Source organism: Trichomycterus rosablanca, chromosome 21 (genome assembly GCF_030014385.1).
Source record: "Trichomycterus rosablanca isolate fTriRos1 chromosome 21, fTriRos1.hap1, whole genome shotgun sequence".
NCBI classification, from domain to species: Eukaryota; Metazoa; Chordata; class Actinopteri; order Siluriformes; family Trichomycteridae; genus Trichomycterus; species Trichomycterus rosablanca.
This window is the reverse complement of record NC_086008.1, coordinates 1,367,501-1,390,000: the sequence shown is the minus strand read 5'-3', so window position 1 is coordinate 1,390,000 and position 22,500 is coordinate 1,367,501. Positions and strand designations below refer to the sequence as shown.

The 22,500-nt window shown below is 45.6% G+C and overlaps 2 protein-coding genes across 2 annotated transcripts in view; one reads left to right on the top strand and one right to left on the bottom strand.

Annotated features, from left to right (window-relative positions):
* znrf3 (zinc and ring finger 3) overlaps nt 1–18,479 on the top strand; it is a 63,894-nt gene extending 45,415 nt beyond the window's left edge. Inside the window, exons 3-8 of the mRNA XM_063017881.1 lie at nt 5,094–5,168; nt 7,184–7,315; nt 9,567–9,674; nt 10,873–11,040; nt 12,970–13,072; nt 13,233–18,479. Of these exons, the coding sequence (XP_062873951.1) occupies nt 5,094–5,168; nt 7,184–7,315; nt 9,567–9,674; nt 10,873–11,040; nt 12,970–13,072; nt 13,233–14,866 (2,220 nt within the window). The 3' untranslated portion in view covers nt 14,867–18,479. The remainder of the gene's footprint in view (nt 1–5,093; nt 5,169–7,183; nt 7,316–9,566; nt 9,675–10,872; nt 11,041–12,969; nt 13,073–13,232) is intronic.
* Nucleotides 18,480–19,303: 824 nt separating this feature from the next.
* coq5 (coenzyme Q5, methyltransferase) overlaps nt 19,304–22,500 on the bottom strand; it is an 8,613-nt gene continuing 5,416 nt past the window's right edge. Inside the window, exon 7 of the mRNA XM_063018282.1 lies at nt 19,304–20,048. Coding sequence (XP_062874352.1) covers nt 19,947–20,048 — 102 coding nt within the window. The 3' untranslated portion in view covers nt 19,304–19,946. The remainder of the gene's footprint in view (nt 20,049–22,500) is intronic.

Sequence of the window (22,500 nt, the reverse complement as noted above, 5' to 3'; positions counted from 1 at the left end):
CCTGCTTTTCTTCAGCAGGGACAGGGAAGATGGTTAAAATTGATGGGAAGATGGATGGAGCCAAATACAGGACCATTCTGGAAGAAAACCTGTTGCAGTCTGCAAAAGACCTGAGACTGGGACGGTGATTTATCTTCCAACAAGACAATGATCCAAAACATAAAGCAAAATCTACAATGGAATGGTTCACAAATAAACGTATCCAGGTGTTAGAATGGCCAAGTCAAAGTCCAGACCTGAATCCCATCGAGAATCTGTGGAAAGAACTGAAAACTGCTGTTCACAAACGCTCTCCATCCAACCTCACTGAGCTCGAGCTGTTTTGCAAGGAAGAATGGGCAAAAAAAAATGGGCGACTTGCAGCTGTAATCGCAGCAAAAGGTGGCGCTACAAAGTATTAACGCAAGGGGGCTGAATAATATTGCACGCACCACTTTTCAGTTTTTTATTTCTAAAAAAAGTTTAAAATATCCAATAAATTTCGTTCCACTTCACGATTGTGTCCCACTTGTTGTTGATTCTTCACAAAAAATTACAATTTCATATCGTTATGTTTGAAGCCTGAAATGTGGCAAAAGGTTGAAAAGTTCAAGGGGGCTGAATACTTTTGCAAGGCACTGTATATATATATATATATATATAAACACATACGTTCTCTCTCTCTCTCTCTCTCTCTCTCTCTCTCACACACACACACACACACACACACACACACACACACACATGTATATAAAGACATACGTTCTCTCTCTCTCTCTCACACACACACACACACACACACACACACACACACACATATATATAAACACATACGTTCTCTCTCTCTCTCTCTCTCTCTCTCTCTCTCTCTCTCTCTCTCTCTCTCTCTCTCTCACACACACACACACACACACACACACACACACACACACACACACATATATATAAAGACATACGTTCTCTCTCTCTCTCTCACACACACACACACACACACACACACACACACACACACACATACACTGTATATATAAACACATACGTTCTCTCTCTCTCTCACACACACACACACACACACACACACACACACACACACACACACTATAGATGTGTTAATAATTGACTCAGATTGGAAAAGAGCCGAATAACTAACAACAGAAACTTTGTCGCTTTAAATCCTTTTCATTCATTCATTCACCCACTCGGTTATCTATTCAACTATTCACTCAGTCACCCACTAACTCACCTATTCACTCATTCACTCACTTACCTACTCACTCACTCATTCATCCATTTACTTACTTATTTACCCACTCACATACTCATTCACTTACTTACCTACTCACTCACTCACTTACCTACTCACTCACTCACTTACCTACTCACTCACTCATCCATCTACTTACTTATTTACCCACTCACATACTTGTTCACTCACTCTCTTACCTACTCACTCACTCACCTACTCACTCACTCTCTTACCTACTCACTCACTCACCTACTCACTCACTCTCTTACCTACTCACTCACTCACTCATTCACTCATCCATTTACTTACTTATTTACCCACTCACATACTTGTTCACTCACTCACCTACTCACTCACCTACTCACTCACTCTCTTACCTACTCACTCACTCACTCATTCACTCATCCATCTACTTACTTATTTACCCACTCACATACTTGTTCACTCACTCTCTTACCTACTCACTCACTCACCTACTCACTCACTCTCTTACCTACTCACTCACTCACCTACTCACTCACTCTCTTACCTACTCACTCACTCACTCATTCACTCATCCATCTACTTACTTATTTACCCACTCACATACTTGTTCACTCACTCTCTTACCTACTCACTCACTCACCTACTCACTCACTCTCTTACCTACTCACTCACTCACCTACTCACTCACTCTCTTACCTACTCACTCACTCACTCATTCACTCATCCATCTACTTACTTATTTACCCACTCACATACTTGTTCACTCACTCTCTTACCTACTCACTCACTCACCTACTCACTCACTCTCTTACCTACTCACTCACTCACCTACTCACTCACTCACTCACCTACTCACTCACTCTCTTATCTACTCACTCACTCATCCATCTACTTACTTATTTACCCACTCACATACTTGTTCACTCACTCACTCTCTTACCTACTCACTCACTCTCTTACCTACTCACTCACTCTCTTACCTACTCACTCACTCACCTACTCACTCACTCTCTTACCTACTCACTCACTCACTCATTCACTCATCCATCTACTTACTTATTTACCCACTCACATACTTGTTCACTCACTCTCTTACCTACTCACTCACTCACCTACTCACTCACTCTCTTACCTACTCACTCACTCACCTACTCACTCACTCTCTTACCTACTCACTCACTCACTCATTCACTCATCCATCTACTTACTTATTTACCCACTCACATACTTGTTCACTCACTCACTCTCTTACCTACTCACTCACTCACCTACTCACTCACTCACTCTCTTATCTACTCACTCACTCACTCATCCATTTACTTACTTATTTACCCACTCACGTACTCATCCACTCACTCACTCTCTTACCTACTCACTCACTCACCTACTCACTCACTCACTTACCTACTCATTCACTCATCCATCTACTTACTTATTTACCCACTCACATACTTGTTCACTCACTCACTCTCTTACCTACTCACTCACTTACCTACTCACTCACTCATTCACTCATCCATTTACTTACTTATTTACCCACTCACATACTTGTTCACTCACTCACTCTCTTACCTACTCACTCACTTACCTACTCACTCACTCATTCACTCATCCATTTACTTACTTATTTACCCACTCACGTACTCATCCACTCACTCACCTACTCACTTACTCACCTACCTACTCACTCATTCACTCACTCATTCAGTGTTATCACCCTTTAACATCATAAATCACCACTAAACTTCTAACATTTCCAGACGGTCAGAACGGCTCAGTTTGTTGTGCTGGTTTTAGGGTCGGACCAATATATCGATGATCTGATAATATCGGCTGATACTGTACCGTGTTCTATGATTTGTTGAACGTTGGTATCTGGATGAAGATTCTTGGTCTTTGGTTGGAGAACGTTGGTATCTGGATGGAGATTCTTGGTCTTTGGTTGGAGAACGTTGGTATCTGGATGAAGATTCTTGGTCTTTGGTTGGAGAACGTTGGTATCTAGATGGAGATTCTTGGTCTTTGGTTGGAGAACGTTGGTATCTGGATGGAGACTCGGTTTTTGGTTGGAAAATATTGGCGTGTGGATAAATGATTGACGTTTGCCAACCAGACAAACACCTACACTGATAGTTTTTGATGGTGGATGGCGGTGGAGATGTTTGAGATGTCTATGTTTTGTTGGAGAACTGAGGTTTGATTGGAGGAACAATATTTGGGATTTGTTTGGGAATGCTGGGAGTTGGCTGCTGGTTGTGTTGGCTGGTGGTGGGTGTTGGGTCCATGTTGACGCAGATGTTCTTCACCCAGAGTTGCTCCTTTCCTTAAAGAACGTCTGATATTCAGTTTGAGAGTGCTCTTGTTTTGAAGTTTGGACTGTTGTCATCATCGTTGGTGTTGGGTGACTGAACCCTGGTGGCTTGATAACAGAAGAGCATTGTGTGACGGTGATTGCGTGTCCTGTTATGAACTTCCTGTCCTCTCATCATTTTCACTTCCTGTCGCCAGTATGGAGGCGAAACAGAGATCAGGCCTGGTGTGGGTGTTTACGTTCCTCCGTCCTTTTGATCTTTCCTTCTCGTTCTGGTATCTCCTCCCCACGTGCCAGTCCCATGGGTTCCTCTCTCGGATCTCGTGCAGATAAAACGTGCTACCAGAAAACGGATCTTCGTTCTCTCGGTTTCTCTTGATGTTCCTGCCGCATCGTTCGACAAAGAGAAATCCAGGGAACACCACGAGAAGTCGAACGTTCCTCAGGCACCAGGAACCGGCTTTTAAAACCCTGCAGACACAGACGATCGATGAAAGCCAAACATCCATAACGATCTGTTAGATGTTCAGAGAACTCATGAGCCTGAAGGTTTATGTGAAGCTACACACTGACCTCCAGTGGTCAGGATGAAAAGAAACACCTGGTAGATGATTACCGCAGCCTCCTTCTTACAGCTCTTCATGTGTTTCAGGTGTAATATATTTGTGTAGCAACAGTTTAGGGAAGGTCCTTTCCTGTTCCTGTTCCAAGCTCATTTAGTGGAAGCTTCTATCCAAAGCGACTTACAGTTATGACTGAATACAGGTCAAGCAGTTGAGGGTTAAGGGTCTTGCTCAGAGGTCCAAGAGTGCTAAAACTTGATAGTGTTGGGGCTTGAACTAGCAGCCTTCTGATTACTAGCCCAATACATTGACCGCCGACCTACCGCTGCCTATATAAAGACATGAAGGTGGTAATAGAACGCAACGTTTGCTCTGTAGCTGCTCCAGAGGTCCTGTGCAGAGATGGGAGAATGTGGTGGACGGACAACCATCTCTGGTCTCTTTGATGGTCAAAATCAGGCCCTGCATATCATCTCACCCTACTGTGAAACACGGTGGTGGTAGCATCATGCACTGGCGGTGATTCTTAGCAACAGGGAGAACTGAGGGGTGGATGGTTGTAGCCAAATACAGGAACATCAGAGAAGAACGCAAAAACACCGGGGCGATCGATCACCTTTCAACACCGCAGTGACCCGAAGCACGCACCCAAAACAACACTAGAGTGGCTTTAGGAGCTCTCTGGGTTTACTTAATTAAACCCGTGAACGTCTGTGGAGAGACGTGAAGAAGGCTCATCCAGTCAGAGCTTGAGAGTATCTGCTGTGACGAATGGGATAAACTGCCCCAATCCAGATGACTTGCAGCTGGAACTGCTGCCCAAGGGGCGTCTACAAATTATTGAATAAGGGGTCTGAATACTCTGGTCATTCAGTGTAGGTTCTAAACGTCCAGAAGTCCAATAATAATCGTAAATATCGATGCCATGTGATGTAAAATCTGTTTCTATTGCTGCTTTGATTTTTATTTGTCGCTGATTTAACGATGATTTTTTGTTGTGTTGATTTAGGCGAAGAGGGCGGTGCAGAGAGGAGCTACAGCCGTCATCTTTGATGTGTCCGAAAATCCAGATGCCATCGATCAGGTGGGGTGGCGTTCTTTCTCAAAGTGAATTACTTTTACTTACACCATCGCCAAAAGTATATGGACACCTGACCATGAGCTGGACATTGTTGGACATCTCATTCCGAAATCCTGGTTATCATAGAGCGTCACCCCACCCTATTTCGTGGATGTAGCAGCCTTCACTTTTCTGAACAGGCAAGCTTTTAGGGGTGTGTCTGTGGGAATTTGTGCCCGGCTCACAATCAAAGTTCAGATGCACAGAGCCCCGAACTCGACCCCACTGGAGTTCAACACCAAACTTATCAAACACCGACTTTGACTCTGGTCACCCTGGAACAGGAATGGGCGGCTCGGTGGGTAGCGCTGTCGCCTTACAGCAAGAAGGTCCTGGGTTCGATCCCCAGGCGGGGCGGTCCGAATCCTTTCTGTGTGGAGTTTGCATGTTCTCCCCGTGTCTGTGTGGGTTCCCTCCTGGAGCACCGGTTTCCTCCCACAGTCCAAAGATGTGCAATCAGGTTAATTAGACACTGAATTGCCCTATAAGTGAATGGGTGTGTGTGTGTGTGTGCCCTGCGATGGACTGGCGCCCCGTCCAGGGTGTTAATGTGTGCCTTGCGCCCATTGAAAAGCTGGAATAGGCTCTAGCACTCCCTCGATCCTGATTGGATAAGCGGTTAAGAAAGTGAGTGTGTGTACAAGCAATCAATTATGCTCAATTATACAAGCGGTGGGTGTGGCTGAACCACCTTATAATAAACCTATAATAAAGAGGCACGTCCACTTACTTTTGGCCATGTAGTGTACATTGGAGCTGTCCGGGTTACAGAGCCAGTTACGCAAGTTTGCACCCCCATAAGTCATGCGATGGATTGGTGCCCTGTCCAGGGTGTTCCTGGACTTCAGTGACCAGCACAAAGACTTGAGCTCAACCCCACTGATCACGAGTGGGATGAATTGGAATACCCGTTTCAAGCCAACATCAGCGCCAGACCTTCAAAACTCTGAGACACAAAAAGAGGCCACAAACAGGGTGTCTGGTTTTGGAATGGGGTGTCCAAATAGCTCATGGTCAGGTGTCCAGATATTTTAGGTCATATATAGTGTATTATACAGTACTGGTAATTCAGAAGCTGCTCTTTAATTAAAAATATATATATAATTTAATCTTAAGAGGTCGATATGATACACAGACATATGATGGTGTACAGATGATATGCTAGATGGTCAAAAGTATGTGGACGCCTGAGAATAAGCCTGTAGTCTGTTGGAATTTGTGTACATTTAGTCACAAGTATCTGTAAGATTAAGCACTAGGATGAACCGGATCCGACGTGACCCTGACCGGGGATGATCATGTGGTGATCGCAGGACCGTCGCAGGACCGTCCAGTTCACCACGTCCCGGTTTGCACACTGAGTTTCATTTGCATAAATTCCTGCAGTTACAGTAGACGTGATGTAACGTGTCAGCGGCGGACTGGAAGATCTTTAATCCTCCGTCTGAAAGAGCGACCGGCTTTATTATTCCAGTGGGACGTTTTCGTTGGGCCGCCAGGTCTCGACATGCCTCCCCGCTCTCCTACTGTGCGCCCGTTCTTTCTTCTCTTCTTCTGAAGTGGAGATAAAAGAGACGCTCGCATTCCTTCTCCTCTCTATTTAACTCCGCAGTCTCAACATCTGGGAACATGTGTGTGTGTGTGGGACCGTTCAGATGTTCTCCGTGCTTAGATATTCCGTCTGAATTAGGAAAACATGACCGGCTGAGATTTGGGACGGTGTGGAAGCACATGTCCACACACACAAGTGCATAAAAATCCCATAAATAAAACCATTTATTTATTTTTATGATAAACCAGCGCTCCGTCCTGATCAGGGTCCCGGTGGGTCCAGTTATCGCGAAAACACACCCAGAACAGGTCGCCAATCCATCACTGGGCCTCGCCCAACCAAAGCAATTCACAACACAAGCCGTTAAAGCTCAAGGACCCAAAACTGGCATCTTTCTATAAATGCTCTGTTTCTCTTATTGATCCAGTTGAACCAGCTTTCGGAGGACCCCCTGAAGAGGCCGGTGGTCTACGTCAAAGGAGCCGACGCCGTTAAACTGATGAACATCGTGAACAAACAGAAAGTGGCGCGAGCGCGGATCCAGCATCGACCGCCCAGAGTAAGAACCGACACTGATTCACATGCTTTAGGATGTGAATCTGATTCTGAATCACTCAGAATTCAGATTCAGTTTGTTTCAGTCAGAGTCTCGATCAGAGTCAGAATCGCTTTTTTAGAATCAGATTCAATACATTTAAATCTGAGTCACTTTTCTCCTGAATCAGAGAATCACTATAATAGAGTCAGATTTAATTCATTTCAGTCTTGCTCACAATCTGGATCACTTTTTTAGGATCAGATTCAAATAATTTAAGTCCGAGTCACTTTTTCTTGAATCAGATTCAATTTGTTTTTGTCTCGATCAGAATCGTCAGTCACTTTACAGTGCCTTGCAAAAGTATTCAGCCCCCTTGAACTTTTCAACCTTTTGCCACATTTCAGGCTTCAAACATAACGATATGAAATTGTAATTTTTTGTGAAGAATCAACAACAAGTGGGACACAATCGTGAAGTAGAACGAAATTTATTGGATATTTTAAACTTTTTTTAGAAATAAAAAACTAAAAAGTGGGGCGTGCAATATTATTCAGCCCCTTTACTTTCAGTGCAGCAAACTCACTCCAGAAGTTCAGTGAGGATCTCTGAATGATCCAATGTTGACCTAAATGACTGATGGTGATAAATAGAATCCACCTGTGTGTAATCAAGTCTCCGTATAAATGCACCTGCTCTGTGACAGTCTCAGAGTTCTGTTTAAAGCGCAGAGAGCATCATGAAGACCAAGGAACACACCAGGCAGGTCCGAGATACTGTTGTGGAGAAGTTTAAAGCCGGATTTGGATACAAAAAGATTTCCCAAGCTTTAAACATCTCAAGGAGCACTGTGCAAGCGATCATATTGAAATGGAAGGAGTATCAGACCACTGCAAATCTACCAAGACCCGGCCGTCCCTCTAAACTTTCAGCTCAAACAAGGAGAAGACTGATCAGAGATGCAGCCAAGAGGCCCATGATCACTCTGAATGAACTGCAGAGATCTACAGCTGAGGTGGGAGACTCTGTCCATAGGACACAATCAGTCGTACACTGCACAAATCTGGCCTTTATGGAAGAGTGGCAAGAAGAAAGCCATTTCTCAAAGATATCTATAAAAAGTCACCTGGGAGACACACCAAGCATGTGGAAGAAGGTGCTCTGGTCAGATGAAACCAAAATCGAACTTTTTGGCCACAATGCAAAACGTTATGTTTGGCGTAAAAGCAACACAGCTCATCACCCTGAACACACCATCCCCACTGTCAAACATGGTGGTGGCAGCATCATGGTTTGGGCCTGCTTTTCTTCAGCAGGGACAGGGAAGATGGTTAAAATTGATGGGAAGATGGATGGAGCCAAATACAGGACCATTCTGGAAGAAAACCTGTTGCAGTCTGCAAAAGACCTGAGACTGGGACGGAGATTTATCTTCCAACAAGACAATGATCCAAAACATAAAGCAAAATCTACAATGGAATGGTTCACAAATAAACGTATCCAGGTGTTAGAATGGCCAAGTCAAAGTCCAGACCTGAATCCCATCGAGAATCTGTGGAAAGAGCTGAAAACTGCTGTTCACAAACGCTCTCCATCCAACCTCACTGAGCTCGAACTGTTTTGCAAGGAAGAATAGGCAAAAATGTCTGTCTCTCGATGTGCAAAACTGATAGAGACATACCACAAGCGACTTGCAGCTGTAATCGCAGCAAAAGGTGGCGCTACAAAGTATTAACGCAAGGGGGCTGAATAATATTGCACGCCCCACTTTTCAGTTTTTTATTTCTAAAAAAAGTTTAAAATATCCAATAAATTTCGTTCCACTTCATGATTGTGTCCCACTTGTTGTTGATTCTTCACAAAAAATTACAATTTCATATCGTTATGTTTGAAGCCTGAAATGTGGCAAAAGGTTGAAAAGTTCAAGGGGGCTGAATACTTTTGCAAGGCACTGTATATACGTTTAGCACAGGAGTCAGAATAGGAGTCACATTTCACATTAGAATCAGCGACTCTGGTGTAGAATAAGAATCTCTTTATTAGAATAAGTTCTTTTTTTAACCTGACTCACTTTATTAGAATCCGAAACACTTTAATAAAATTATTAAACACTTATTTAGAATCACTTTATATACATTTATCACACAATGTAAATATAATGTATATATTCTCACTCAAATCCCTAAATGAATTGTGTTTTTTTTTTATTAATTGGGGTGGGAATGTAAGATATGGACTCTCTGACCTCTGTCGTGTCGTGTTGTTTTGTTCGCAGCCCACCGAATATTTTGACATGGGGATTTTCCTGGCGTTTTTCGTGGTGGTGTCTCTGGTGTGTCTCATCCTTCTCATCAAGATCAAACTCAAGCAGAGACGCAGCCAGGTAACGTTTACACCTGTAATACTCGACCATTCATTCTAAACCCTTTTTATTTACTGAACCGGGACGTGTCGAGTAGAAGAGAGTCACTTTATTACTGACTCACTTAACTGAATCTGAGTCACTGTAGTAAAGTGAATGTAATTTTATTCAAGTGAATCAGATTCTGATAGATTATATAATAGAATCTGAATCACTGTATCAGAATCTGAATCACTATAAAACTGTCTGAATCATTTTATCATAATCTAAATCACCGTATCTGAATCTGAATCACTGTATCTGAATCTGAATCACTATAAAACTGTCTGAATCATTTTATCAGAATCTAAATCACTGTATCTGAATCACTGTATCAGAATCTGAATCACTGTAGTAGACTCTGAATTACTTTATCTGAATCACTGTATCTGAATCTGAATCACTGTATCAGAATCTGAATCACTATAAAACTGTGAATCATTTTATCAGAATCTAAATCACTGTATCTGAATCACTGTATCAGAATCTGAATCACTGTAGTAGACTCTGAATTACTTTATCTGAATCACTGTATCAGAATCAGTATAAAACTTTCTGAATCATTGTACCAGAATCTGAATCACTGTGTCAGAATCTGAATCACTGTAGTAGAAACTGAATCACTGTAGTTGATTCTGAATCACTGTATCAGAATCTGAGTCACATAATTACAATCTGAATCACTGTATCAGAATCTAAACCACTGTATCATAAACTGAACCACTATAAAAGAATCCAAATTACTCTGTATCAGACTCTGAATCACTGTATCAGACTCTGAATCACTGTAACAGACTCTGAATCACTATAATACAATCTGAATCACTGTAACAGAATCTGAATCACTATACTACAATCTGAATCACTGTAACAGAATCTGAATCACTGTAGAAGAATCTGACTCACTATAGTAGAATCTAAATCATTGTAGTATAATCCGAATCTCTATCAGAATCTGAATTGCTACAGTTAAATCTGAATCATTGTAGTTTAATCTGATTCACTGCATCAGAATCTGAATCACTGTAGAAGAATCTGATTCACTGTATCAGACTCTGAATCACTGTAGAATAATCTGAATCACTGTATCAGACTCTGAATCACTGTATCAGACTCTGAATCACTCCCGCCCAGGTTAATGTATTCGCCCGTTTTTTGCCGCCCTTGTCGTTTGGTGCAGAGCTCGATGAACCGGATGGCGATCCAGGCTCTGGAGAAAATGGAGACCCGGAAGTTTAAAGCGAAGGTGAAAGGTCAGCGTGAGAGCAGTTGCAGTGCGCTAGATTCCCTGAGCAGCAGCTCCACGTCGGACTGCGCCATCTGTCTGGAGAAATACACGGACGGGGAGGTGAGGGTTAAATATAATATTTATTTTAATGCTCCGTGTGGACGGGATTATACACTCAGCTCCTCCCTGCTCGGTGGTACCGGGGCGTCCCGGCGTGTCACCGGGTTCAGCGTTTTTTTCCCTCTTTTCATTGTGGCTTGTGTGTCACGTTAAATACAAACAGGCTACAAAGCCTGGCGCCCGGCTAACAGAAAGGAAGTGCTTTTATAAAAGACTCAATAGCAACAAAGAAATTTTTCCCCCTCAGTGATGAATAAAGCAGCGAGGGCCCGACGGGAGGAGAAGAAAACATTCCTCATGGAGGGCTGAAGACTGACTGTACTGACTGTACTTACGCTCCAGGACTTTGGACTTTTTTTTGCCTCAGACATGAAGTGGCACCTGATTTTACCAAAATGTAATCGAACCGCCTTAAAATCCTTGAGGAACCAGCAATACGTACACTACATTGCCAAAAGTATTCACTCACCCATCCAGATCATTGAATTCAGGTGTTCCATGGCCACAGGTGTTTCAAAACCGAGCACCTCGGCATGCAGACTGCTTCTACACACATTAGTGAAAGAATGGGTCGCTCTCAGGAGAACGGTACCTGTCTGACTGTATTGTGCCGAGTGTAAATTGTGGTGGAGGGGGGATTATGGTGTGGGGGTGTTTTTCAGCAGTCGGGCTCGGCCCCTTAGTTCCAGTGAAAGGAACTCTTAATGCTTCAGCACACCAAGAGATTTTGGACAATTTCATGCTCCCAACTTTGTGGGAACAGTTTGGGGATGATCCCTTCCTGTTCCAACATGACTGCACACCAGTGCAAAAAGCACAAGCTCCATAAAGACGTGGATGAGTGAGTTTGGTGTGGAAGAACTTGACCGGCCTGCACAGAGTCCTGACCTCAACCCGATAGATAGAACACCTTTGGGATGAATTAGAGCGGAGACTGTGAGCCAGGCCTTCCACAGTGTCGTCCAACATCAGTGTCTGATCTCACAAATGCGCTTCTGGAAGAAAAGTCAAAAATTCCCATAAACACACTCCTAAACCTTGTGGAAAGCCTTCCCAGAAGAGGTGAAGCTGTTATAGCTGCAAAGTGTGGCAACATCATATTAAACCCTGTGGATTCAGAATGGGAGTCACTCAAGTTCATATGCGTGTGAAGGCAGACGAGCGAATACTTTTGGCAGTATAGTGTACATCACTTATGCAGACACCTAAACCTTCATAAATAAATTTGTGCCGCTTTAGAAAAGCTGCTTGAACTGTTTGACCTCTGGGTGGCGCTCTCACATCAAACAAATCTAAAACTCTCCCGTCTTCTTTCCCCCGACTCAAAACGTTAACGTCACACCTACATTAACGTTCCCCAGTTTTAGGATAAACGCGGCGGCGGCTTCAGAGAAACCAAAACTAGAAGTGTTAGGCGTGCTGGCGAGATCAATATGTTTTCACTGAGTTCAGAGGGAAGTGGGTATGTTTAATTTAAAGAAGTATAATAAACTGCTGAGTGAAATCAGCAAGATGTTAGTTTACACGACACTGTGGACGTGGAATTGTTAGTAATCAGGAGCTGTTATATTTTTATTTATTTTGTTACTAAAGACTCTGTGGCCCCGTGGTTGTAGATTTATTTACTCAATTCATAACGTACATAACGAACCCCTGAGCTCAGACCCACTGAACAGCTCTGGGACGAACCGGAACATCAACTGATCGATCAGTACCCAGCCGTATGAATGCTTTGCATGTCATGTTTTGACTGAACGGGCACAAATTCCCACACACAGACCCACTTAAGCCTGTTGTTCGAGTAAAAAAGCGCAGACGAGCTCACGTTCAGGCGTCCAAATTCTTTTGGCCGTGTAGTCAAGACGTGCTCCCAAACCTGCAGACCTTGCTGATGTGTTTGTGTTTGTGTTTGTTGTTGACTCTCCCCAGGAGTTGAGGGTGATCCCTTGTGCTCATCGCTTCCATAAGAAATGCGTGGACCCTTGGCTTCTCCAGCATCACACTTGTCCACACTGCCGACACAACATCATCGGTGAGTCCCTGGGTGCCTCTAGCGCCCCCTTTTGCCTCGGTAGTCTCAGTCCCTGATAGATCGGTGCAGCGCTTCACCGGGGCAGATTTGTTTCAGTGTTTGTCCGTGTCCATAAACTTATTGCAAAATTAACCCGAATTGTTTTTGTTTTCCCACCCAGAGCAAAAAAAAGGTGCCCTTGGCTCAGTGTGCATGGACCCGGGTAACCCAGTCCTCCACGGTCGACAGCAGAGGGTCGTCCTGCCCGTCCACTACCCAGGCAGGGTGCACCGGGCCGGCCAGGTGACCGCCTTCCCCACACGGACCAGCATGGACCCTCACGGCAACCCCATCACCGTGTTAACGGTGGACCAGCACCCGGATCCCAACCTGTTCCCCCAGCAGTCCAATTTCATCCGGAGTTACCACGGAGTGAACCCTCACCACTCCTGCGCCCTGGACCACCGGGCGCTGGGTTACCCCCAGGCGCACGCCTTCAAGCGGCCGAAATTCCCTCGCAGCTTCTCGCGCGCCGCCTGTTTCTCGCAGTACGAGACCATGTACCAGCACTACTACTTCCAGGGCCTGACCTTCCCGCAGCAGGACGGCCAGCCTGGTACCGCGCCCCACGAGGGCCACCACCCCAGATCCTTCCAGCCCGGGCTTCTGTACCCGACGCTGGTGCACATGGCTGCCCCGCCCTCCCACGGACTGGTGGACGCCGGGAGCGCTTCGGGACTCGGGTGCTACCACGGGCACCGCTCGGTGTGTAGCGGGTACCTGGCCGATTGTCCCGGGAGCGACAGCAGCAGCAGTAGTAGCAGTTCGGGGCGATGCCACTGCTCCTCCAGCGACTCCATGCTGGACTGTACGGAGGTGAGCAACCAGGGCGTCTACGGGAGCTGCTCCACCTTTCGGAGCTCGTTGAGCAGCGATTACGACCCGTACATCTACAGGAGCAAAAGTCCCTGCCGCGGTCTGGCCGGGGAGTCCGCCTCAGGGTTCCCGGGCACGCCGTTCGTCGGCGACGATATCTTGGCGCCTATTTCCGGAGGTCCGGACTGTCTCCAGCCTCCTCCGGGACTGTGCTACAAGTCCGGGGACCAGCTGTCAAACTGTAGCATGGAGCCCAACTGTAGCAGCCACTCGTCACTGGAGAACAGGGACGTCTCTAGCACTACCTCAGCCGTGGCCCTCGAGGGCCCTGCCGATCACTGTGGGGAGCCGGGGGCGGCGTGTAGCTGCTGTTTCGAGGTTCCTCTGCGGAACCTGGAGCACAAAGAACAGGACAAGGGGGACAGGGCGAGGGGCGGGCGGTGCAGACAAGCTCCCAGATCGCAGAACGTCCCCGTCGCGTCTGCGCAGAACTATTTTAGCGCTAACAGCGAGCAGATTTTGCCCGCCGAGCGCGCCGGGTACGACGGGCTGCCCTGCTGCTTTTACACCGAGATGAAGGTCCACCGAGGGACCGTCGGACGCTACGCCGAGGACTTTTCCGTTAACGTACACTACGCCCAGGCGGACAGCGAGGGCTGCTCGGGACAGGGCTGCTGCGAACTCGCTCAGCGAATACCCATCATTCCCGAGGACGCCGACTGCGAATTAGGGCTCGGTACGGAACCGCGGACGAGCCCTTTCGCCCCTCGGACGACGGAACACGAGGACAGGACTTCCACGGACCCTAATCAGGGATTCTTCATGACGGGACCGTGTAGAGCTCAGACTCGCCCACAGCAACAGGACGAGGAAGCAAGAGCGGCGTTTTCAGTGCAGAACGAAACTAGGAAATGTTCAGCCGAGGGTTCGGGGTCGTGAGGACAAAGCGCAGATTTATTACGACCCTCTCCTCGTGTTGGAGAATTTTTAATTTTCTCGTTAGACCATGTACTTACCTGAAGGGTTTGAGTTTGAGCTTTTGATGTTTTATTTTCTGGGTTGACGTGTGGTTTCAGTTAGTCAGAATTCATCTCCATTCCCGCGGCCGTCAGGATCTCGGTCACATCGGCGCATCAACGCAAGAACGGGTTTCCACCTCCACGTGGCAAACGGCTCCAAATTTTTTTATTTATTCATTTTCTCCCCCTAGCGCGTCCAGTTACCCGATTGCGTCATGCTTCCTCTCCACCAATGCCGATCCCCGCCCTGATTGAGGAGAACGAAGCTAACCCACGCCCCCTCCGACACGTGGGCAGCAGCCGTATGCATCTTATCACCTACACTTTGACGAGTGCAGTGCAGCTCAGCGTTGTGTACGGAGAGACACACCCTGACAGCACTCTTTCCTCATCTCTGTGCAGCAGAGGTCGTAATTGCCCCGGTCATGAGAGAGAGACCCCATCCGGCTTAGTCCCGCCCATATCTGAACAACAGGACAATCGTTGTTCATGTGGCCGCTCAGCCTTAGCCGGTAGGCAGAGACGAGACTCGATACGATGTATTTGAGATCCCAGCTCTGGTTCCAGCGTGTGTTTTTACCGCTGCGCCACCTGAGTGGCAAACGGCTCCAAATTTAACTGAAGGATTTTTTTTTACTGCGAACATGATAAATTTGATCATTTCTTAAACTCTGTGGCCTAGAAATATTAAAATCTTGTGACTCTGCCGGAGTACGTTATCGTACCGCTGATACTGCCCTTATAGCCCTGGTAGCCTTCAAATAAATATCACAATTGTTTTTTAGGACAGATTGTTATAAAGCCTTTTGGTTTGATTAGTGAATTATACACTTAAGACAGGGGTGTCCAAACGAGGTATTTTAGATATAAAATTGAAGTTAGCCGCCTATTAAGTATTTAAAAATGAAGTTCCTAGTTTGAACGCTGGGGTCGCTATTGCATTAAAATTAAAGTTACGCCTACATTAAGGTTCCTGATCTTTTAAATATATGTGGGTTCCTCAAAGAAATTAAACATATACACTCATGCACTCACTTTCTTAACCACTTATCCAGTTAGGGTCTCGGGGGGTCTCTTAGCCTATCCCAGCTTTTCAATGGGCACAAGGCACACGGTAACACCCTGAACAGGGCGCCAGTCCATCGCAGGGCACACACACACACATTCACACAATCACCTATAGGGCAATTCAGTGTCTTCAATTAACCTGACTGCATGTTTTTGGACTGTGGGAGGAAACCGGAGCTCCCGGAGGAAACCCACGCAGACACGAGGAGAACATGCAAACTCCACACAGAAAGGACCTGACCCAGATGAGGGTACAATCCAAAAATACATGTTGGGATTTGGAGCCCCCCTGTGGTGTAAAAGCGTCACTGCAAGCAGCGTTCAGAAACCTCCAGCGTTTAAATTTTAGTGTCTAATAATGTTCAGTTTATTTAAAAAGCTCCTTATTAAGGAATGTATATTTTTGCAGAGTCTAGAGGGAAGTGAGTGTTTAATTTAAAGAATATAATAATCTACGTATTGGGATTTTAAACTGGTGAGTGAGATTACATGACACTGTCATTTATAGATTATTAGTTACTCAAATATAAACAAAGTGTAACTGTTAGTAATCAAGTAAACCTGTTAGATTTTTATTACACAGAATTTGTGGCCCCTGTTTGCATTTTTTACCCTATTCGCCCCCCAAAAAATTAAAGTTTGGACACCCCTGGTTCAGGAGGAACGCCTGACTTCATAGATGAGGATACAATCCAATAATACATGTTGGGATCTGGAGCCCCCATGTGGTACAAAAGCGTCACTGCAAGCAACGTTCAGAAACCTCCAGCGCTTCAATTTTAGTGTCTAGTAACGTCCAGTTTATTTAAAAAGCTCCTTATTAAGCATAAAACTCATATTATAAGGGTTCCAGTTTGGTTCTAAGTGGACAAACATTGTTTCTGTATTCATGCCACTTTAATTGGAATAGAAAGTTAACTTAATAAACTGCTGCTTATATTATAATAATAATGATAATAATAATAACATATGAGCATCAACTGTGGATGAAATCTTTATAAGGGCACAAAAGCTTCCACTTTATATGATACGGTGTGATTATACATAGTGCAGCACTATGGGTTTGATCTTTCTGTGTGGAGTTTGCATGTTCTCCTCGAGTCCATGTGGGTTTCCTCCTACATTCCAAATATTGCACAACATTGCAATAATATATATATTTATATACACACACAATAATATATTATAAATACATCAGTATATTGTGTATTCCAATCATGTTAATATTGCAGTCATGACAATTGGATTAGTGTGAATGTGTGTGTGTGTCCTGTCATGTACTGGGTCTGGGACCCTATTCAGGATCGTGGTGGGTACAATTCACCAGGCAAATGGTGAATTTCACACCTAGGTCAATTTTTATAGCTCCGATTAACCTGACTGCATGTCTTTGGACTGTGGGAGGAAAACGGAGCACTTGGAGGAAACGCATGCAGACACGGGGAGAACATGCCAACTCAACACAGAAAGGAATCGAACCCAGACAGGCGACAGTGCTACACACTGAGCCACTGTGCCATCCCCCAACATACTGATATAAAAATCATGAGTTTTGTGTAACATTAAGATCCGTCAGTGATCCCATCAGCTGTTGAAGTGGCTGGAATGTTTTAGAACTGTGATACCTCCTTCCCTTTCCAAAACTGTAATAATTCTGATAAAAAAATGATCTGGATGTTATTTAATACATCTTATTACAGACAGGTCGCTCAGATCTCAAATTTGGTAATTTTATGCATCTTTTATATTGTGTTTTTTCTTCTGTAATCCCTCAGTAACACAAACTCACTGAACATCCCAAAATATAACAGATTAATGAGATTTATTTTTTAATTATGTGGTTTGTTTTTAATAAGGTCACACCCTCTTATATAAATAAATAAAACTATATATATATTTTTTTTTAAACAACCCCAGACTCACAAATTACAGCGTGAACGTTGATTTCTAGGTGAATAGAAAAGTGCTGTAACACAAATTACATGTCACGTCGCCCTTTATAAAGCTCTCCGGCGTTTTCCGGGTCTCTGAGTCTCTATTTAAAGTCTGTAGCACTTAAAGAAGATTGTATAAAAGAACAGATGTACAAAAAAAGTCGTATTTTTATGGACAGGTTTATATATTTTTTGTACAGAAGCTCTAATCGTCTCGGAGCCGAAGCCCTGAACAGCAGCGGCGCGTTTCAGAAATGGAATTATGTTCTCTGGATATTTATTATTAATATATTTATCTGTAAGCCATGTGTAACGTCGCCAGTGTCTGAAGCAGAACCGAGCGCTCTGTCCTTTTACTTTTCTCAGATCACTAATATGAAACGTGGTGTTGTTTGTAAATACATGGTAATTGCACATGAGATGATTAAATATTCTGACCAAAAAAACTGCTTTTAAGATTTTTAGTACTCTATACAGTTTTGTAACAAAGTGTACAAAGATTTGACAAATTATATGGTTTTATTCACCTCATCTGAGTTACGAGTCTTTGTTATTGTGTGTGGTGCAACATAATCACAGAGGAACCTGGATTTAACTGACTAAAAGGGGGAACACTAGTCTGTAAACTGCGATTGTCTGAAACAGTGAGGGGTTTCCACATCCAGGGGTGTGAAAATATACAAAAACGCAACAGTACGGTCCAGAAAAGTGCTAAACGTGCTCATGTGATCCACAGTAACACTGAACAACGTCAATATAGATGCAAATATGTCTTGTAAATATTAAACCTGGTGTCCTGCACTACTGGAGAGAAATTTGATGGTTTTTTTTGCATGATGGTATAGTGGGGACTCACTGGTGCAGCGCTGGTGCAGAACTGAGCTCTAGAACTTACAAAAATGAGCATAAAACACAGAGAAAAAGCGAGAACTAAGCGAGACTCCTGACCAAACAAAGCCTCTCACTCATGTAAACGGAGAGACGTGCGCCGTCTAGTGGACGATTACTGAACTTCTGGTCTCAGTATGCTACTCGCTTCTCCGGGTTTCCAGATTTTGTCTATTAAATCTGAAATCTGTTAAATGGAGGTCCGGTAAATTGAGGTTCCTCTGTATTAGATTTTTATATCTGTGTCCGTTCTGTACATCCTGCTTCCAAAATATCACAAATGTTCAAACAGCAAATAGTCAATTTAGTCATATCTAATTCCCTGATTGGCTTATCTTCATCAGATCAAGGTTTGTGCACGCATCAGCGGATTCACTATCACCCCCCCCCCCCCCCAGCTCAACTGAAAGCCTGTATGTTTAAATGAATACATCAATATTGTAATCACAAAATCAATAATAGCGTTTGCAGCATTAACAGGAGACTTCACTTTCTTGACGTTTGTACTTCATCAGCTGAACCAGCAATGTGTTAGAACTGCATCACTAATTCAGACGAGCGTATTACTGCAATTTAAAACAATTGTTAAATAAGACTTTATTATTATGCACTAGAGAGAAACATGTTGAGCTGCAACAAGTTCGAGGGTCTTCAAAAAGTTTCCGCACTTTTATCTCTATTTATAAAGAATTCAAAACCAAAATTCCATCATGATGCGCCGCTGCTTTCACACCATCACATGAAAATCTTCTTCCCCTTAAAGCTGCATTCAGCATCCAAACGGGTGGAAATCAGATGGAGCTAATTCTACCTGCTTCACCCTCAGCGCTTATAATCACAATATACAAGTGAGGAAACTTTCAGAACATCCTCGTATATCCTGTAGCAAAACCCCCCAAAATCTTCACATATGAAGCACAAACCCCCCCCCCGCTGACCACAGATCAGGAACCTCTGAACCTCTACAGCCACGATTAACACGGCGTCCGTTACGAAGGCGCTCAGGAGACCTATTGATCGTACAGGATGTGCTTTAATCACGTTCACAACGTCCGTGTCTCTTCGGGAGTGTGAGAACACGCTGGGTTCGAAACCCCACGTGCGCTCGAATCAAAGCTTGAACCCCGAGTGAAGGGCGACGATCCCTCCCGTCAGGTTGGTGTACTGCGCCCGGGAGAACCCGGCGTCCTCCATCATCTCCTTAAACGTCTCCTGTTCCCAACAAACCCAGAACAATAATAAATAGACAGGTTCTGTTTAATTTAATCATAGCCTAAGCTAATAAAGGTGAGTGTAGAGGAGGTGAGTGTAGAGGAGGTAGAGGAGGTGAGTGTAGAGGAGGTGGAGGAGGTGAGTGTAGAGAAGGTGAGTGTAGAGGAGGTGGAGGAGGTGAGTGTAGAGGAGGTGAGTGTAGAGGAGGTGAGTGTAGAGGAGGTGGAGGAGGTGAGTGTAGAGGAGGTGGAGGAGGTGAGTGTAGAGGAGGTGAGTGTGGAGGAGGTGAGTGTAGAGGAGGTGAGTGTAGAGGAGGTGGAGGAGGTGAGTGTAGAGGAGGTGAGTGTAGAGGAGGTGGAGGAGGTGAGTGTAGAGGAGGTGAGTGTAGAGGAGGTGGAGGAGGTGAGTGTAGAGGAGGTGAGTGTAGAGGAGGTGGAGGAGATGAGTGTAGAGGAGGTGGAGGAGGTGAGTGTAGAGGAGGTGAGTGTAGAGGAGGTGGAGGAGGTGAGTGTGGAGGAGGTGAGTGTAGAGGAGGTGAGTAGAGGAGGTGGAGGAGGTGAGTGTAGAGAAGGTGAGTGTAGAGAAGGTGAGTGTAGAGGAGGTGGAGGAGGTGAGTGTAGAGGAGGTGAGTAGAGGAGGTGGAGGAGGTGAGTGTAGAGGAGGTGAGTGTAGAGGAGGTGAGTGTAGAGGAGGTGGAGGAGGTGAGTGTAGAGGAGGTGAGTGTAGAGGAGGTGGAGGAGGTGAGTGTAGAGAAGGTGAGTGTAGAGGAGGTGGAGGAGGTGAGTGTAGAGGAGGTGAGTGTAGAGAAAGTGGAGGAGGTGAGTGTAGAGGAGGTGAGTGTAGAGGAGGTGGAGGAGGTGAGTGTAGAGGAAGTGGAGGAGGTGAGTGTAGAGGAGGTGAGTGTAGAGGAAGTGGAGGAGGTGAGTGTAGAGGAGGTGAGTGTAGAGGAGGTGGAGGAGGTGAGTGTAGAGGAAGTGGAGGAGGTGAGTGTAGAGGAGGTGAGTGTAGAGGAGGTGGAGGAGGTGAGTGTGGAGGAGGTGAGTGTAGAGGAGGTGGAGGAGGTGAGTGTGGAGGAGATGAGTGTAGAGGAGGTGGAGGAGGTGAGTGTAGAGGAGGTGAGTGTAGAGGAGGTGAGTGTAGAGGAGGTGGAGGAGGTGAGTGTAGAGGAAGTGGAGGAGGTGAGTGTAGAGGAGGTGGAGGAGGTGAGTGTAGAGGAGGTGGAGGAGGTGAGTGTAGAGGAGGTGAGTGTAGAGGAGGTGGAGGAGGTGAGTGTAGAGGAGGTGAGTGTAGAGGAGGTGGAGGAGGTGAGTGTGGAGGAGGTGAGTGTAGAGGAGGTGGAGGAGGTGAGTGTAGAGAAGGTGAGTGTAGAGGAGGTGGAGGAGGTGAGTGTGGAGGAGATGAGTGTAGAGGAGGTGGAGGAGGTGAGTGTAGAGGAGGTGAGTGTAGAGAAGGTGAGTGTAGAGGAGGTGGAGGAGGTGAGTGTGGAGGAGGTGAGTGTAGAGAAGGTGAGTGTAGAGGAGGTGGAGGAGGTGAGTGTAGAGGAGGTGAGTGTAGAGGAGGTGGAGGAGGTGAGTGTAGAGGAGGTGAGTGTAGAGGAGGTGAGTGTAGAGGAGGTGGAGGAGGTGAGTGTAGAGGAAGTGAGTGTAGAGGAGGTGGAGGAGGTGAGTGTAGAGGAGGTGGAGGAGGTGAGTGTAGAGGAGGTGAGTGTAGAGGAGGTGGAGGAGGTGAGTGTAGAGGAGGTGGAGGAGGTGAGTGTAGAGGAAGTGGAGGAGGTGAGTGTAGAGGAGGTGAGTGTAGAGGAGGTGGAGGAGGTGAGTGTAGAGGAGGTGGAGGAGGTGAGTGTAGAGGAGGTGAGTGTAGAGGAGGTGGAGGAGGTGAGTGTAGAGGAGGTGGAGGAGGTGAGTGTAGAGGAAGTGGAGGAGGTGAGTGTAGAGGAGGTGAGTGTAGAGGAGGTGGAGGAGGTGAGTGTAGAGGAAGTGGAGGAGGTGAGTGTAGAGGAGGTGAGTGTAGAGGAGGTGGAGGAGGTGAGTGTAGAGGAGGTGGAGGAGGTGAGTGTAGAGGAAGTGAGTGTAGAGGAGGTGAGTGTAGAGGAAGTGGAGGAGGTGAGTGTAGAGGAGGTGAGTGTAGAGGAGGTGGAGGAGGTGAGTGTAGAGGAAGTGGAGGAGGTGAGTGTAGAGGAGGTGAGTGTAGAGGAGGTGGAGGAGGTGAGTGTAGAGGAGGTGAGTGTAGAGGAGGTGAGTGTAGAGGAAGTGGAGGAGGTGAGTGTAGAGGAAGTGAGTGTAGAGGAGGTGGAGGAGGTGAGTGTAGAGGAGGTGGAGGAGGTGAGTGTAGAGGAGGTGAGTGTAGAGGAGGTGGAGGAGGTGAGTGTAGAGGAGGTAGAGGAGGTGAGTGTAGAGGAGGTGGAGGAGGTGAGTGTAGAGGAGGTGAGTGTAGAGGAGGTGGAGGAGGTGAG